We start from the raw sequence: 18,631 nt of genomic DNA on the forward strand, positions 1-18,631 counted from the left end.
AAATAGTTTACACGTAAATATCATTTATTCAATGGTATAAGATGTTGTGATGTCGGCAAATAAAATGCATTTATTAAACTGTTCCCTTATACTTCAAAACAATGAACGAATAACGTTATTTTAACCACCCTGATATACACTTTTTTGTTTTTGTTTCTTTTTTAGAGCTTAGACTTCAGCCCTCCCATGAGCTTTTCAAGCTTCATCGCCTTTTGCAGGTCACCGGAGATCTTCAGCTTGCCCGTCATAAAAGCGTTTGCCGGCTTCAGCTTGCCCGTGAACATGTCGAAGAAGTGCTTCGAGTCCATGGTCAAAATCGCATCAGCTGTGGCTGGAGGGTTGCCCTTGCCTACCTTTCCGGTGCCAGTCTTCAGATCTGCGAACCATGTGCCGGCCTCCTCGCCCTTTACCTTGAACTCGTACACAGCGCCCGTCTTGCGGACAATCTCTTCGCTGAGCAGGCTTTCGATCTTGAGGAAAAGCCCATCAATCTTGCCACCAGCCGCTTCTGCGGCCGGCTTCTTCAACGCAGCTGCATGGCTCCCTTCGGCAGCAAACTCAACCAACTTTTCAGGCTCAACATCGAGGAAAAAGTCGGGCATCAGTTTATCGGCGTTTTCGGGCACGCAAGCGTACTGCTTCACATCTGTAATGCCTTCCGCGTTCAGCACCTCATCATCAATGAGGAACTTTCCGCTAAGCGATCGTGGATCCTTCGATAGAACGGCGTACGCGGCGTCGGCCATGATTTCCGGTTTGCGCGAAAACAGATTGCTTTCTTTGCCGGTGAGCATCTCCATGGCAGCGGTGTAAATGGCCGTACGTGGCCATAACGCGTTAACCGCAATGTTGGCACCTTCCAGCTCCTTGGCCATACCGAGCACACACATCGACATGCCGTACTTCGCCATCGTATAAGCCACGTGATTGCTGAACCAGTGCGGTGCCATATTTAACGGTGGGGAAATGTTCAAAATATGCGCATGGCTACTCTTTCGGAGGTAAGGAATGCATTCTTTGGATCTAAAGTAAAAAGAACGATAAATCAACATACTGCCCAATCGAATGCTTCTTTGCCACACTTACACTAGGAACGTTCCACGGGAGTTGATTTGGTGCATCAGATCATACCGCTTCATGTCGGTTTGTTCCGTGGGCGTTAGTGAGATTGCACTGGCATTATTGACAACTATATCGATTCCACCAAACTTTGCAACCGCATTTTGTACGGCAGTTCGGACAGCTGCTTCATCACGGACATCCACCACGCATGGCAGAGCCTTGCCACCAACTGCTTCGACTGACGAGTGAAAAAAAAACACATAGAAACATCGTAAGTACTTCCAGCTATCGAATGTTCCATTAAGTTCCAAAAGAGCATTGAAAAAAGAGGATTTTTTTTGTGAAGCTTCTTTAACGCATGAAATTTCCTAATGAGTTTACAGCGTTAGCGCTCGTTTAATGAATCCTCTTCGCACTTTGGCGGAATACTTACTCTCTTTTGCTGCGGTATAGATGGTTCCGGGTAACTTCGGGTGCGGATCAGCGGTTTTGGCCGCAACTACGATATTTGCACCATCTTGCGCTGCTTTCAGTGCGATCGCCTTACCGATTCCTCTGGAAGCTCCCGTAATGAAGAGTGTGCGACCCGCGAGTTTCCTACAAATACAATTATTAGTTCGAAACATTATAGTTTATGTTTCAGAACAAAGAAATTTTGGTCATATCCATCTTGAACGGTTGCAAATTAAACCGGTTTCATTGGTGTATGAACGGCTCTTTCCATAAGCGATCTCTTCTTAAAGAAGATCACGCTTAAAGCAATCCCAAAACTGCATAGTTATGTTGTGACGTGTCATGTACAGATGATCGTATTTTTGCGTTAAACGGAAACATAAATGGTTTGCGACTCATCTCGATCGCCCGTAAATACAAGACAGATGCTTTAACAGTCTCCGCTATGTTGGCCGACCTTCGTCCCCAGGCGATATTACGTTATCTGACACAGCCACATTCGATAACGGTGAAACAGGTTAATGTCAAGCCGGCATTTGTAAAACCGCCGAGACAAAATCGTGATTTTTTCTTTAGGTAAGTCGGTTGATTACTGCGCGCTTACCCCGTATTAATCATTTCTCTCGAATTGCTGTGGAATTTACTGTGTGTCGATGATTAGGACGCACTGTACTGTACGGGATGGTTACTGTTTCTTTCACTTTCCCGTTTGCAAATGAAAACAACTTCCACAGTTTCACGCACAACACGATTTCTTCAGCCTGACGAAGACGCGCCTTATGTTGACGTTCAGTCGAGTATTGCTTGCGAGTTTTATGCTTGTATGGGAGAAAGTTCAAAGTCCGATTTGCGAAGGAAGAGATTGGTCAAAACAGAGATGGCTTTATGCTCTCTTTCTCTTTTTTACACAGTACGCGTAAATAGCATTTTATGAAAAAATAAACAAAAATAGATCCATTAAGCCTTTGCAGCAGCCCTGTTTATGAATTGTCAAAATGTTACGTTTTTGTGGTGAAAAATACAACGCCGGTGGAAAACGAAAATTGAAATCGAATGATTTCTTTTTTTGATCAACAATCAAAGTAAAGACAAGACGGTGAAATTGGAAATACTTTTAGCTCCTCAGTATTATTTTATTTGAGTGAAAATATCTAAAGCTTATTACACTATTCGCAGTTGACTTATTCGAGCTGTTCACCAGGGCAGATGCAATATGTATGGAAGATATCGTTTCAAGTTCTCTTTTCGTTTTAGAACAAAGCATATGTTGGTTGGTACGTTCAAACTAACATTCAGAAAAAACAGATTATCTTTACAATAGAATTTTATTGATTATGAATTTGAGGCATGCATAACTCTAACTAATCTTTTCAGTAAGCCTAACCCCTGGAAAATATTGAAATAATGTCTCAAACATCAAACTGATTCAATGTATTACAAGTTTAACAGTCATATTATTTTATGAGTCAGTTTTATACTATTCAAATCTAACTAGCAATTATCAATTTGAAACTATTTCAATGGCGTGAAAAAAATAAGTAATTTATATGCATCGGGTATAAAAATAATGTTTCTTTAGTTTCTATTTTCTTGAATCCTACATGTCTAAAAAAATAAACACTACAGCGACTTCCCGTGATTTCTAGATTGCAACTTCCCCGCCGGAACATTTCTAGCAAAACAAGTTAAAAATAGATTAATTTTAACTCTAATCTTGGATTTGTATAACTTATGTATGTCTAACTGCAACTAGAAAAAATATAGATTTTCATTGAATACATTGATGCATTGGATAAATAACATGTGTTGAAATGAGTTAAATGAAATGAAATCCCGAATAATAAGGAAAACGGAACTTGTGATTGTTCAATTCAATAGGATAGTTATAATTTAGTCGAAACAAAACATTTTGGAGTCTACTAAATTATTGCTCCGTGCTTTAAAACGTATTGATACATTGCACTATGAAATTTGTTGTCAAATTTAATGCAAGCTTCTATTCCTCCTGATCGACTACCATTATTTAATATAAAAGTTATTCCATCATTCTCTGAAATAGAGTAGGAAATGATGAAATTAAAAGTAGGAAATTAACCAAGTGAAGAAAATCAGGCTAAAAGATATTAGTTGTTTTTAAAATGAGCGTTAAAGGCTAGTATGCCATACGACTCCGTGGCGCAACGGTAGCGCGTCTGACTCCAGATCAGAAGGTTGCGTGTTCAAATCACGTCGGGGTCAACTTTTTGTTGTTGTATGTTAGATAAGAATAGAACATGCATTTTGTTATGAAATACTGCATAATATATACTTCAATTATAATTTTTATGTACTTTCAATTCAATCCACAACAATTTCAAAATATTGAATCTGTATGTTATGAATGCTGTTTTAATTTCAATTATTAGAGTTTATACAGTTATGACTGTTACGAAGAAGTTATTGAAAAATGTTCGTAGATGTATTTGTCTAATTTACTTAAAATATAAAGATCGGCATTTGTGTGCATGGTTTTGAAAACTGGCGCGGATTCGCTGCACTTATAAATGTAAAAACAAAACACATGTTTGCTATAAATTGATAGTTTTTTTATTATCACTTCAGGTTGCACTTATTTGGATTCACTTCGCAAAATTACAGGTATGTGCGCTTTTTTTTCATTTCCTAGTATACTAAATTCATTTAAAACAAAATGTTTGGTGTTCACATGGTGTTACCAAACATTTATGGTGCTACCACAATCTAATTATGTTAAAATAATTCAGAGCATTCTCGAAGCGTACGTCTGTCCCAAACTACTGCATAAAACATAAAACTATTTAAGTTGTAATTCCATAGGCCAGTGTACCTATACACATGGTAAAATGGTCAAGAAGTTAGACACATTCTTAAAGTAAATAGTGTAATAGCAAGAGTACTAAATAAAAGGCTACTTTCTTTGAGATTTCGAAAAAAAAACTCACAGTCTGCCCCGAGTGAGGATCGAACTCACGACCTTAAGATTATGAGACTTACGCGCTACCGACTGCGCTATCGAGGCCTGGTAACGTGGCACATCATATATGTTTAAAAAGAGACATAAAGTAGTATATGGTAACAGATACGTCAACAATGTACTGCGATACGCATCAAAAGGACTGCAATGCCTCATTAGCTGCAATACCTCGATAAAAATTTATAATAGAACTGTAAAATAAAGTTTGTTTCATCTCCCTTTATTCGATATTCGAAATTTTGGCATATTCAACGCTTGAGGAATACATATTCTAGGGATAATCAGTAGCAAATATTTACCAATTTTTCCATTTTAATTGTTCACATTTGGAGTTTAATTTTTGTTTTATTAGCAATATAAATTACGAAACAAAATCACATTGTATTTGTGCCTAACACTTAATTTGAACAAACATTTCCAGTTTATTATTTGTTGCTCTTGCTGCTGCATATTATAACTGTAAAATTTCCCTCATTAAGATTTGTGTTTATGTGAATCTTTGCATAATACTCTTTTCGCGAATAGTTAATTATTGTGTAATTTCATGTAATACCATGCTCTGTAAGGGTATGGTTTCTTATACATACTTCTCTTATTCGAATGGATTTGTGTCTTTTTAAATCACATAACCACATATAGTTACCGCTTCTTCTCTGAGCAAATACTCGCGAATCATCGTCGCCTACACGCGAATCATTCTATCCTCACCCGGTGATGGCCCGCTCTAGCTTTTCCGTCAGCACAGTAGGCTTTTCTTCGACAGATCGCGACCAAAGCCCCAGAATCGTCGATCGAGCGGAAGTGCCGCTCTGCCTTCCTTATTGATCGGCCATCGATCGACCACCGATCAATGACATTGCGGAGGAGCAAGGGAATGGTTGCACGTGCGCCTGGTTTCTCGAATCAGGCGGAACCTATGGCGAAGGTTGACGGACGGGGTGAAGAATCAAAATATTTACCCACCCCACGCATCCCCAAACGAAACCTCACTCTCTCTCGCTCTCTCTCTTTCTCTGTCTCGAAAAGCCAGCAGTGATGGTAATGGAAGCTGGCCGATGTTGCTGGTGGGGCCATCTGGTTTTTTGTCCGACTTATCTCGGACTGGCGAGATTAAAATGTATCTAATATTAGCTCCCACAACAGTGCATCCGGTCGATCGAACACTTCCACTCCGCGATCATCGTTGCGCGGTGCCAATGTTTTCGTCCTGCAGCCTTCACAAAACGCCCTCAAAATGGCCAGTGATATACGTGTTCTGTCGCATGACGAATTTTCTAACCGTCCAGCAGAGAGATATTGTGCCTGTATGCTCAATTGATCCTTCACGTGAAATAGTATCGCAGTAAAGGCGGAACATGATAAGAGACTTTAGAATGCACAGAGAGAGAGAGAGAGAGAACACACGTTTAGAGAAAGCCGTGCGATGATAAAGCCGGGCTTAAGGATGATTTATTTGACTGCGTGATTCATATGTCTTAGGTATATCTGATTTGCCTTAAATTCGAATAATTTCCCCCGACCGCTGCAACGCCGGCAGCATCTGTGACAACGTCCCGGAACTAGTATGGTCGGAATTGATGCATCACACAGTGCCTTCGCTGAGCTGCACGGCGGACAGAGGATGGTGCCAAAATGTCTTAAGATGCTGGCCGATTCCGACGGCCTGTTGATGTCTCGATGGCGCAAACCTATTTGATGGTGGTTTTCGTCTCCAGCGCCCAAACGTGCTGTGGCCATCCAGTGCGTCCTTTGATTTTGCGTCCTTCCGATGTAGCCGGCGTGCTGGTGATGGTGCCATTGGCGGAGAAGTTCTGTGGGCGAAAGGGTACGACAGAGACTTTGAAGCTAATAGTTAAAAACCCCCATCAATGGCACTGAGCGAGACTAATGGAAACGATAGGTTGAAGAATTTTCTCTCATAAGGCGAGTTTTCTCACGAGGCTTTTTCCCTGCTTAGCATACCTAGCTGAGTGGAGTTCCGATTTTCTGCGGTTTGCTTGGTTGTGCTATCACCCAAAATGGGCTGCCACTTGAGATAATGTGAAGCCTTTGACGGTGGTGCCGAGTTTCCCGGCGTTCACTTGCTTGCGTGTCCTACAGGAGGAGAAGGAAATTTTTGGGATTCGAAAAAGCCTACCGAAAGCATGATGGTTTCTTTGGTGCGAAGAAAACCGCGTTTCGTGTGTGGGTTTTTTTACAGCGTTTTGTCATTATTTCACTGTCGATCAGAAAGCGCGGGCTCAATATGGAAATGTCACTTAGTGCGCATTTACTCTGCTGGTTCAATAGATCGTAGCAAGCGGGCGTAGTTTGATCCAAGCGCGTTCTGGAAAAACCTCCAACGCGAAGCGGCGTTTGGCGCGTCGTAGAGTGACAGATTCAAATGCACCCTTTTGCAACAGATCCGGCATGTGGAGGAGAACGAAGAGCAAAGTAATCGTAATTTGTGTAATGGAATTTTCAAGTGCAGTTTTATCGTTCCATCAAGTGCCGCATCGGCCTTTGGCATCGCCGCCGCCGCCGTCGTTGTCGTCGTGGGAAACCGGAAGGGTTTGTGGGGCTGCTGAGGCTGGCCGAGCCCTTTTTTCTTTTTAAGAGCAATGTCGCTCAACGAGTGCGATGTGGGGCCACGTTTGTTTCGAGTGGTACTTCCCGATTCTGCGCCCCCGCCGGTACTTAAAGTTTTAACTTCCGCTGGAAACATGGACTTATCCTAACCGAGTACTCTGTTCTGTTGTGTGTGCATGTTGCAGGATGATTTGGACACTCGGGAATGACAACATGATATTTTTTGAGCTAATTGTAGTTAAACGGAGGAACAAAAATGTGCAAGTGTTCCTACCGTTATTTTACCAGAGACATTCTCTGGTATAATTTATTCCTCCACACTGGTCGTCTGGTATTTATACACACCCGCTAATTAACTAGCGATGTGAAAAATTGTCGATCATTATTTTTGAGACATTCGACAAGGGAATACGTTAAAAGAAGGGAAATGTACCAGAATTTGAAAAATTTCAAAGAAGAGAAAAAAGGTGTGTTGTCTATGCGATGGTTGTTTTTTAATAAGTGAATAATTATCTTGGAAGTTCAAGCATGTGACACTAAATTTTTCATGAATATTTTTGGTTTGGTGCTGATGTTTCATTGTCTCTTTCATACTTCAATAAGAGACAGCGAAATCTCACACTCAAAATCGGAGTCTGCGCAAAAATGCATTCTTGTGAAATGTAGTCAGGAGGGTTGACGATGAATACGAAAAAGGGGCGTTACTCAGACTGTGTGACATAAGCTGTATTTACAGGAACGAAATTGTCTTTATTTGCGGTTTTTGTGCGTCAGTATGTATGACTCCGTGGCGCAACGGTAGCGCGTCTGACTCCAGATCAGAAGGTTGCGTGTTCAAATCACGTCGGGGTCAAATATTCGGAATATATTTTTTTAGAACATGAAACATTCTGTTAGTTATGATACCAGACAATTGATATTGTTGGTTGGGTTGGGTGGGTGGATGAGTGGGTGATTATTGCAGCGGAAGAATACTCTTGTCGATTTATTTTATGTATGTATGTACATATCATCAACAAGTTGTTTTTGGCCTCTTCTACTACATAAATTCCAAACCAGTATATATAATTGATATGTTGGCAAACGAAATATATATTTCTTTTGAATAGAAATGAATATAAATATTAATATGTTGAATATTGAAAACATTGTAAGCACGTGCATGATAGTATTTTTGAAGGATGTATATGCAATTAAGATACATAATGTGGCCAAAAAGAGTAAACAACTTTGCTTAAATGATATTTATTATATGTGTTATGAAATTATTCATATTTAACATTGCATAAATTTTCTGATAACTATTATTAAAAAGTGGATGAAAATTAGAGAAAAAGAATTTTCTTAATCCTGCCCCGAGTGAGGATCGAACTCACGACCTTAAGATTATGAGACTTACGCGCTACCGACTGCGCTATCGAGGCCCATGAAGGAGGGGAGATTAAATCAGTTCCAGACACTATGGTGTCTTTGCTTTTTCTCACCGGAAAAATAGATTTTCATTTCCCCCAGTATATTGCAAAACTTTTCCCACCAACCATCGCCACTCGCCCTATAATTGGCATTTGATGTTCTGTAACATAGGAAGCAAGTGCCTCTCTGCAAGTGTGCAATCCAGTAGCGCAGGGCACCCTCCTTTTTCTCACCATTACCCACCAAGAAGCCACGTGTCCTTGCTGCCAAAATGGGTAGCCATTTCAGCATCAATGACTAAAAGGCACCCTTTAGCAAGACGGGACAGGTTGCTCCCCTTCGATTAAGTTATTGCCCGGGTTTGACGCAATGACAAACAATTACCGCATGAAAAACAAGCAAAACGCAAGGGGAAAAGGCACACTGGGAAAATGCACAATGCTCCCGTAACTCTGCGGTTAATCCAATTACGCGCTATTAGTGGCCACTTTACGGTATTAAATTGCGCCTTTTGGGTGTCGGAGGTAATGAAATTGTGGTAATATTCACACTCCGCCTTCGTCATGAACGAGCAAAACAGAGGCGAGCATACAAAACCAGATCTCGAAAAGGATCCGTGTGCCTATCGGGGACGGATTTCCCTGGCCGGCTGGCTGGCTGTTTTTTCAGTCTTGCCTAATGTCCCACCGGCAGTCGACATTAGCGCGATACGACGATGTATGTAGTTTCTTTTTTGTTCCTGTGTGTTTTTGCCTACCCTATTATCCAAAATTCCACTTGATTTAGTGCAGCCGCCGAGAGACGCACGCCCTTTGCCGCCAATGGGTGGCATCAGGCAAGCACGAACGGCCGAAACCAGACCCGGTCTGGCGGTCAATAAAGATAATGATTCAATTATGGGAACCTTCCCTACTTTTCCTATTTCGTTGCCTCGCGCGGCTGCCTCGCACGGATACACACACTTACTTGCATCAGCGTCTTCTGGGCGCGCCGTTCAGCATTGATCTTGCGCGATGACGGCACCAGTTCCGCGCGGAAGTCACACGAAGGGTCCTGGTTTCCGTTCACGACCGCCAACAGATGCGCGATGTAGGAGATGGCAAGCCGCAACGTTTTGATCTGGAGACGGAAAACAGGCACACAAAAGAAGAAGATGAAGGGTAAAAAACAAAAAAAAAAGAATGATAAGGATTGCCTGTTGCTGCCCCGGGAGGAGGAGGGTTCAGTTGTCGGGTTGTCCGCAACAATTTAACCACCCACCCTCCGAGTTGATGGACTATGTATTTCATTGCAGCTTCCGGTGGTGGGTTCTGTTTGCGAGCTGTCAACGGGCAGTTTCATCATTTCGTGACGTTTGCTAAAACCGACAAGGACAAACAAGCAAAGCAGACCATCGCCACCATCCTGTTCTGCTCACCTTGGACAGTTTGGTGTCATTTGGCACGTTCGGGATACGATCCCGCAGCGAGGTGTAGGCCGAGTTGATGCTTTGCGTCCGACGGCGTTCCTTTTTGTTGGCCGTGTTGCGCCGTTTGACCACACGCACGACGGGTCCTCCGACGCCGGGTACGATGACCCCGGAAGAGGACGGTGTTAGGTGCAGGTGTCCCTGGTGGTCGCTGGTGGATGTACCGGAAACGAGGTCGATTGTGGAACTGGCACCTCCTCCATAGTAGCCTTCATCCGGCACATAGACGGCTGTCGAGGAAAGTGAATGGGTAATTTTTTTTTTAGCTACGATGGCTTTATCCTTTGAAGTAGTCGAAGCTTGATATGGGCGAAGGTGTAGAAGGAGCTATCTCACGTATAGAAATAAACAGGTTAACGAGTCGTAGAAATGTTCTCTCTAGCTTAGATATGATAAATTTCCCTATAATACCCTGACTTTAACTACCTTTCGACCGGTAGTTAATGTTATAGAAAGGTCTAAAAATTTAACCCGGCGTTGTAAAGTTGAGCTGCGATTGTTTTCCATCTTCGATCAATTATAATGTTCAAGCTACTTTAATTTGTTGTTCAATAGATAGCTCTTTGCAAAGATAATCTTTAAAGTGTCCGACTCACCAACTTCCATGACTACTTCCATGATCAAATGCATGGAAATCATTAAAGGATTAACTAGACTTGACTCAAGAATAGGCCATTGCCATTTTTCGCGGAACGGTTCCTTGTTTCGTTCAATGTCCGAAAGCACACTGAGATGCATCCTTTTCGGTTCGTTGCACTCAAGGGTTAAACGCGCCACGTCCTGTCCCTCACGATCGCTTACCGGCGCTTTTGTCGTAAACCATCGACGAGCAGTACATGGACGACGGCAATTGCTGGTGATGATGTTGCTGCTGTTGTTGTTGCTGTTCGTGTTGTGGGTGCGGCCGGTGTTGATGGTATGCACCTCCACCACCACCCGCCACATGCTGGTGTTGGTGGCCAGCCGTTCCGTAGGGTGATGAAGACGCCGACGAGGACGTGGATGTGGTGGACGAAGCTGATGACAAGGACGACTGATCAGCCGACGACGCGATGCTACCGTGATGGCGTACGACTGCACCGCTGTTCAGCACGAGCGTGGTCCCAACATTGGCCACCGTCGTCGTCGTCGGTGGGCCCAGAGTTCCCGGGACTGCCGGGGACGATGGAGACGCGTACCGGTCACGGTGCGGGTCCGGATGGGATTCACTTGAGCTGCACGGTGATCCCCAGTAGCCTTCTTCGTCCATAATGATCACACCACCTCCACCACTGGTCACCTGATTTCCTGCCATGCCAGAGAAAGAGAGCGAGATAGAAGCAAAAAGAACCCATGAGAGCACTGCGGGAAGAAGGTCTAGAAGTCTTTTTCTTTGGACTTTTCCAATGCTGCTAGTAGTAAGATGAAACAACAATAATAAACAAACTGCATTACGTGCGTTTGGAAGGCACATTTTTACGGGGCAATGTCGACGATAAAATAAGACAGAAAGAGAGAGAGAGAGTGAGAAAGAGAACTAAAGGGGGTAAAAACGAGCATTCAGTGACCTCGGGGAGATCGCGGCCAAAAGTGAACTCCTTTGCGAGGGTGCAACGAGCGGAAAAAGTCGAATGAAGAGGTAAGAAAGAAAAAAATAAAAGAACGTCAGCAAACTCCGGAGACGACCGTGTATCGTATCTTAATGATTTGTTTATCGAGGAAAAAAGATACACTCCCCCGCTGCACGCGCCCGTCTGTGTTCTGGGGTGGTTTTGGGGGGCGGTGAGAGCTGCACATGCACCTCTTCTTCCTGCCAGCAGCGAAGAGCGACGGGGAAATTAGGAGGAAAAACGATAGCAAAACCTTCCTTTCTCTCCGGTAAGCGACCCAGGCAAGGGTGGTGGGAGGAGAACCATCGCGGGAGGGAGGTCAAGTCCATAAATCCTTAGCTAGCGGGATTTGTTTATGTTGGAAGGGAGTTCAGGGAGGCGCAGCTAGAAGCGAAGAACAAAACACACGGAAACTCAAGAGAGAAAAGGAGATAATTTTCCAAGTTTTCCGCTAAACAAGTGAAGCGGCTGATCGCGTTCGGAACTTCCCCGGCGGTGCGGGAAAGGGGAAAAGGAACTGAAGAATTGCACGGTTCGGTAACGAAGGGATCTCGCGCTCAAGTGCCAAGGGAGCGGTTGTCTCCGGTTTCTCGAGATTTTTTTTTCCTCCAAAGGCATCCGATATCCTTTCGGGCTTGCGAGACAAGTAGGCTGTGAAAGTCGCAACACCTAGGCCGTTGCGGTGGATGAAGCCAATCTGGCAAACCCTTTCGTACAGTAGCTTCCTTCTTTTGGCTGCCATACTCAAGGACTTGGCATGCTGAGATATGACATGGGATATGTTTATTTTCGGTCGGTTCGTTTCCTGGCCGATTAGATGCACATTATATGTTGGGCTTTTTGTTGCTCTCGAGCGTTCGATCATGGGCGGAAACGATCGGAAGGGCGCGTACGCACACATACACATTCGTTTTGCTCGAATGCATCAGGATATCGCTACTTGAGCCTATTTATGCATGTGAGATCTGTTATGTTTTCTATTTTCCGGTGCGGAAGCATTCATTTTCCACTACAGCACTTTCTAATCGAATGATTCTTGGGAAATTTGTACGATTTCATTAAAAGAAATGTGATAATCCTTTCAGAGCAATCACCTTCCGTTTTACATGTCATTGATTATATTGCATTTGTTTATTGTTGAGAGCATTCTATTTTTTTTGTCTATAGTTCTTTTTAAGCAATCCAAATAGTTTTTGAAGTAGTAATGCAGCAAGAAGTACCTGAAACAATGTGTAGTAATACGCTATGTGAGCATGGTGTATGTATAAACAACCAAAAAAAGATCATTTGCATCGGCCGGGAATCGAACCCGGGCCGCCCGCGTGGCAGGCGAGCATTCTACCACTGAACCACCGATGCTTCGATGATGCTGGGCGACGTTATTGCTTACACAATGTATAGCGGCATGTTTTGTTAATGATAACTCGTAAGCATTATTTTCTGAAAGAAAATGATCAATATCCGTTTTCTGAACGCCACCATCATAAGCAATTAGAGATTTTTTTTGCAGATCTTCTTAAATAGCATAACAGTGCAATTTGTGATTACTAAACATTCTTTAAATGCCTATTCATTGAGGCAGTGAAGGACACGTGGTAAATCTCATCATAAACTTCTTTTCCTGCGTGAGTACACCCCACCCGCTCGGCCACCCGGTGATGATCCACACCGGCATATCATTCACACGTCTTAAAAATGCTTCCCAAAATTACCAAACGATTAGTCAGTGCGCCGGGCAATAATTATCGTATCGTGTTCGTGTCACGTGCGTGCGTGGGTGCACGGAAGACGGTAAACGGTGAATTGATGTCTTATTGATGGAGTTTCAGATTCGGTTACCTTTAGGAGTAATCAAACTAATATCATCAATATCTGTGCGTGCTGTGGTAACGGTGAGCAAAGCGAAACACGGACGAAGTGAGGCCACAAGGCACAAGAGCGCAATTGGGGTTTGGTTTTGGGAGTAAACTGTGAAAAGAACCTACGCTCATGGAAGAAGTAGGACTGGGAAAAAAGAAAACATGACGCTCCACCAAGATCAGCCAGTTTTTCTGTTCACGGTTTTCCGTTCAGGGAAGACATTCCGGGTCCTTGGCTTATCGTGCGATGTGTTGTGCTTTTATGAAGGCAGTTTGGTTATTTTTAGAAGCACCAGTAACCGATCCCTTTCTTCTCAAAAGCCGCCAGCACAACGGTGATGGTGGAGCTGCTGGGGCGGTTTCGGTTTGTTGTTGTTCGTTACGTTTTCCCGAAGTTTTCCCAACTTTTCCGTCACCTTGTGAGAATTCATTGCGAGAAGGCTAACTGTAACGTACAACAGGGGAACTGGAAGAGAAAAATTTAGCTCCAAACAGCAACGATGTGAAAAATCGAACGTTTGAAAGCCTAGGCCTTTACCTATGCTTCGCTGTTTTAATAACCGAGGAAGTAGACGATTGAGAAATGACTAATAGTGATCATAAAATAGGTTCTTTTGATGTTACTTTGAGCAAACTTTTCTACATGGCATTTCTTGATCTAGTTGCTTTATTTAATTTACTTCTTTTGGCGAGAACTAATCCAATTTTTAACATACGTGTGAAAGAATCCCAGTAAAAAAAATGCTTTTAATCACATTAAGGCGTTAACTAGAACTAAACAAATCCTGCTTGTCTTACCTGTGTGTTGCGAGTCCGCAGGGTACAGCTGAGTGTAGTAACCACCATTCGACTCGTAGTATGGGTCAGGTTCACAGACGCGATGGCAGAGATCTCCGTCTGGTGAAGCCGATTCGTAGCTGGACATTTTGTTGTACATTATTTCTAGCTCGGAAAATTGCTTTGCATTTGCCAAATGGCACCGAATCTCCCACTGGGAATGCTTTAGTGATTAATTATGCACCACAATCACATGCACATCAAGTTTTCTTATGTATATATCTATTTGATTTCTTGATCACACACATATATTTTACTTTTCTTTCATGTATCCTTAGTAACTCTTATGCACAATCCATCGTGTTTCTATACATGCTGTTGTTTCAATAATGTATGAGAAAACCAAAGTAATGTTACGTGCCACTTGAGAACGTGATGCTCGAGATATTAGAGCAAGTTTTGTTCGAAAGTCACTTCCACGAGTATCTTGTGCAACGGTTCAAGCACTTGCTGCAGACTGAACAGAGGAAAGTTGAAGACTAACTGCCATTCTAATATTGTACCGTGTAGAGTTCGTTCTGCCCGTCGAAATTTTCCAACCACCACACTCTGGGGGCTTGTGATTGGTTGAAGATAGACCTTCGCTGTAGCTGGGAAAACTTCACTGCACCGTCGTTCAGTTTTCCATCCCTTCCTTTGTCTCCGATGAGGGTTTTCCTTCCTCGAACAAGCTTCGGCAATTGTGAAAAAGCGTTCTTTCATACGAATCCTAGATGGAAATGAAATGCACATCTAGGGCGACATTTTCATGCCAGTGAACAAAAGAAACCAGCCCCGGTTCGGCGGCTCCTTTGTTCGGCTACCGTTTTGGAGCATCGTTCGTCTCTTTTCTTCTGCCATGCTTAGCTTTCTCGCTCAAACAATCACGCTAGCCACGCCTCCGTATTGCGTTGCGGAAGCGAAAGGTTTTTCCAACGGAAGCGCGTGATGCATTTTCCTTGCGAAAATACCCCCACACAATTGCCGCTCTTCGTCTCTTGCTACCTCAGCGCATTTCCTTGCCAACCTTCCGGCGCCTGTAGCAATGAAGAGCAGCTCAAATGGGATGACCAGCGGGAGCGTTTCGATTTAGATCCGATTTTGTGTTGGCGTTGAAATAAATGCAACCAGCGCCCATCTTCCGGCTAGAATCCGGCACGTTTATTGCATAAACACTTCAGTATATTGCCCTGCGGTGGAATAGTTTGTGGTTGGGGAAGTTTGCATTCGAAAAAGAAAAGAAGAAATTAATCCGTTGCATGAATCACATGCATCTTTACGTGGTTTGCGGTACATATTTGTCTTGCATTCGTATACCACCATTAGTTCTGTAGAAACTTATGACAATGGTTATACAATGTTTTAATATATGATGTAATCAATTGATAAAATTTAAAAATTCATTGATGAATAAAAAATCCATTCTTCCATTTGTTTGCTTTATTGCATTTAATGGCTTATTGCATTAGAAACTAATCGTGAATATTCCATTCAGTCAGAGCATATACTTCTTTTTAAATTTTCGTTATTCTCTGAACTTAAACGATGACCGATGGTGTTGACAAATTAGTTTTCGTCTACCTTTTAGTTTTCGAAAAAACAAACAAATTTTCATCCCTTTAATCGTTTCCTTATGTTTCTCGTGCGTATGTAACCTTGCTCGGTCCTTCTTTTACGACATCCTGAGAGATCATTTGCCCGGTGAAGCTGCCCAGCATACGACAAAGAACGCATTCGAGCGGCCCTGGGTTACGAGGACAGCAGACGAACGGCTTGACAGCAACACTTGAGAGACGCGCTAGTGAGAAGAAAATTTCCTTCAAAGGATGATCAAAGTGGAAACCTTTGGGATGAAGGGAACACATCTCAATCCCGGGTCACATTTGTCCTCATTTGCTTTTTTTTTTGCTATGATTGGCCCTCGTACGGTTCCTTGGGCTTACTTTTTTTTTTGTTCTGAGTTGCACTGTGCGTACCATTTGTGCGCAAGTGTTCCAGCTTGCGAGTTCCGTGCTTTCCTTTTTCCTGCCGCAAAGGCAAAAGTGTAGCGGGTGTGTTTACATGAGGTCAAACATGAGCAAGAACAACCCGACAACTATTCAAGTACTTTGGTGTCAATTTTTTGTCTTGGTTTACTGCCGTCTCTGATTGTTTATATTTTTTTCGTTTTTTATACGTTCACCTCATTACTCCAGGAACATGAAGATTATACTAGAGTGAATAATTCACAGAATGACAACGAAAAATTTAGGTGAAACAAATAGCTGTGCTTTTAATGCTAATTATGAGCTCTAAAGCTATGCCCGCAATACTGTATTATTTAGTTTATTGTGAGTTTTCCATGGTACATCCTCTTCAAGATCGCAACTGCAACTGCACTGCAGCAAAAACGACCACACAGCCACAATACGAAGGTCATAAATTTTCTGAGATCCTAAATTTTCGTCCCTGCGTTGACATTTATTGGTTTTTTCTCGAGCTTGGACGTGTTGCACGAGTCTTTGTTTTTTTTTGTTTTGTTTGTTTGTCGCGGTTGGTTAGCGCCTCCATTATGATCAACTTTCACACCAGCCGCAATAATGTGTTACGTTCGGGTGTGCAAGAAATTATTTTTGGAACATGTGCGGAAAATATTTGTTATCGTTGAATATTAGATGAAAAAATTAGGTTATCGTTTTGTGAAGATGAATTTCCTTGGGAAATGTATTACAAAAATCGATAAAAGTGCAGATATATTTCATTAATAATGAGAAAACTAGCACACAACACATTTTTTGTAATCTTTGTACTGATAAATTCTTAAGGTGTATTTCATTATTTTGCATGACATTTTATTTGAATTCAAATATTTGTAATACAATTATCATGTTTTAGAGATGGTTAGTCAAACTATTATACGATGGATAGTATAATATGCAAGACTATCCAGCAGCCCTGTACAACTGTCTCAGTAAAAAGAACTATGGTATGTATTGTGGCACTGTGGTATGTAATATGTATTTAAAGGGCAGATATCAAATTTCGGAATTAAATATTTTGAAAAAAGACTGAACAAATGGTAAAAACTTAAAATAATAAATTATTATCAATCTATGATTCCGCTTTTGTATTTGTATTCTGCTATTTCGGTAAATATTTGTTCATGTAAGGAGTTTTATAAAGGGGGAAAAATAATTCAATGATTCTTACGATTATGTACAAAGAGAAAAACAGCAATCTTTACTATTTCCAAAAATTTTATTTTAAAATTCCCGTTTGTTCAATTTTATATATACGTCCATTTTTTAATCCATTGTTCTTTTCTCACATCTCGCATAACTTGACACTTTGAATGCAGGGCTCGCCAGTTAACTAATATAATGTGTTCTAAATCAAATGTGTAAAATCGAAGTTTGTTTCTTTTTGTAGAAATAATTGTAATAGATTCGATTGAAATTAACGACAGTAATTTCGATACGTATACTTATTTTCATAACGTTCATCTTATTTTGGCTCTTTATTGATAATTCGCAAACATTTGCATCCTCTGTGTTTTATTCGTTGTTGGTCGATGCTTCAAATTCAAATGTAATAGATTACTCTAGATATTTAGTATGCCGTGAACTTTTACTGGTCGATTCAAAATACCTTAATTCAATGTCGACGTTTGTGACATATCAGTGAAAGTTTGTTGACATTCATGTACGCAAAATTGACACTTCTCACCTTAGCTCAAGAAAGCTTCAGGCGTTGTTGACAACGAAATTGTATATTGTAAGATTGAATAAAAAAAGGTATGCGTTTAACCTGCTAACCCTGTAAAACCACGACACTCGTTGTGCAGAAGGAAATGAAAATACTTGGAAATCAGTTTAACGTTCCGTTCCTTACCGTGATTTTGTTTTGTTTCGGTGTTAAAAGCTGGTGCAACGGTTTCGAGAAGATTTCAGACCGTGGAGGCTGAATCGAATGAAACGTGATGATGGCACGCATATACGAGTGCTCCTGCTCTGGGGTATAGCAATTTTTTGTTAAAGCTGTGCAGGCCTTGGCCTTCACCTACTTGCTAGTAGAAAGGTCCTTTCTAGGGAAATGCATTTAGACAAAGAAAGGGTGCTGTCGTCTCGCGTGGGAGAGCAACGGTGGTGTTTGGTGTGTTCCTCTCCCTGTCGTGGTGTCGTTTCTCTTATTTCGCAAAGTTCCACTCGCGACCGGAATCGGAAGCGCCGCCACCGTGCGTGTTGTCGGGATCTGTTCGCCGCACACCAGCAAACAGCTGACATCGGGCCTCTGCCGCAGTGCGTCGTACTGCAGCCGCATAAGAAACGCGTTTTTGCGTGCACGCTTTCACGCCTCGTTTAGCCGGAAGCGAAATTTGTGTCGAACGTATGCGTGCGGTTACACAGCAAGGTACGGAAAAGCGCTTCGAATA

The 18,631-nt window shown here is 42.2% G+C and overlaps 2 protein-coding genes and 5 non-coding genes across 7 annotated transcripts; 2 read left to right on the plus strand and 5 right to left on the minus strand.

The window, feature by feature from the left end:
- Window positions 1–19: 19 nt before the first annotated feature.
- On the minus strand, window positions 20–2,133 carry LOC128730398 (hydroxysteroid dehydrogenase-like protein 2). Its single transcript, XM_053823443.1, has 4 exons — window positions 2,120–2,133; window positions 1,496–1,659; window positions 1,087–1,300; window positions 20–1,023 (listed from the first exon to the last, which is right to left on the minus strand). Exons 1-4 carry the CDS (start codon window positions 2,131–2,133, stop codon window positions 162–164), a joined length of 1,254 nt encoding a protein of 417 aa, XP_053679418.1. The 3' UTR covers window positions 20–161.
- Window positions 2,134–3,681: 1,548 nt separating this feature from the next.
- Trnaw-cca (transfer RNA tryptophan (anticodon CCA)) lies at window positions 3,682–3,753 on the plus strand. Its single transcript has one exon. It is a non-coding gene; the product is annotated as a tRNA-Trp (tRNA).
- Window positions 3,754–4,479: 726 nt separating this feature from the next.
- Trnam-cau (transfer RNA methionine (anticodon CAU)) lies at window positions 4,480–4,552 on the minus strand. Its single transcript has one exon. It is a non-coding gene; the product is annotated as a tRNA-Met (tRNA).
- A 1,643-nt stretch (window positions 4,553–6,195) lies between these two features.
- Window positions 6,196–14,341, minus strand: LOC128720768 (heart- and neural crest derivatives-expressed protein 2-like). The gene is made up of 5 exons (XM_053814462.1): window positions 14,203–14,341; window positions 10,758–11,243; window positions 9,906–10,186; window positions 9,455–9,607; window positions 6,196–6,318 (listed from the first exon to the last, which is right to left on the minus strand). Exons 1-5 carry the CDS (start codon window positions 14,339–14,341, stop codon window positions 6,196–6,198), a joined length of 1,182 nt encoding a protein of 393 aa, XP_053670437.1.
- Trnaw-cca (transfer RNA tryptophan (anticodon CCA)) lies at window positions 7,857–7,928 on the plus strand. Its single transcript has one exon. It is a non-coding gene; the product is annotated as a tRNA-Trp (tRNA).
- Window positions 8,427–8,499, minus strand: Trnam-cau (transfer RNA methionine (anticodon CAU)). Its single transcript has one exon. It is a non-coding gene; the product is annotated as a tRNA-Met (tRNA).
- Trnag-gcc (transfer RNA glycine (anticodon GCC)) lies at window positions 12,834–12,904 on the minus strand. The gene has a single exon. It is a non-coding gene; the product is annotated as a tRNA-Gly (tRNA).
- Window positions 14,342–18,631: the final 4,290 nt, after the last annotated feature.

This window comes from Anopheles nili, chromosome 2 (genome assembly GCF_943737925.1).
Source record: "Anopheles nili chromosome 2, idAnoNiliSN_F5_01, whole genome shotgun sequence".
NCBI classification, from domain to species: Eukaryota; Metazoa; Arthropoda; class Insecta; order Diptera; family Culicidae; genus Anopheles; species Anopheles nili.

Excerpts from the sequence above, each read along its gene's own strand:
- LOC128730398 (XM_053823443.1), bottom strand. Across the intron at positions 1,301-1,495 it reads CTATACCGCAGCAAAAGAGA|TCGAAGCAGTTGGTGGCAAG; the intron begins GTAAGTATTCCG and ends TTCACTCGTCAG. Across the intron at positions 1,024-1,086 it reads TCCCGTGGAACGTTCCTAGT|ATCCAAAGAATGCATTCCTT; the intron begins GTAAGTGTGGCA and ends TTTTTACTTTAG.
- LOC128720768 (XM_053814462.1), bottom strand. The coding sequence starts at position 14,341 with ATGTACAACAAAATGTCCAGCTACGAATCGGCTTCACCAGACGGAGAT. Across the intron at positions 11,244-14,202 it reads TGCGGACTCGCAACACACAG|GAAATCAGGTGACCAGTGGT; the intron begins GTAAGACAAGCA and ends CTGGCATGGCAG. Across the intron at positions 10,187-10,757 it reads GGTTTACGACAAAAGCGCCG|CCGTCTATGTGCCGGATGAA; the intron begins GTAAGCGATCGT and ends TTTCCTCGACAG.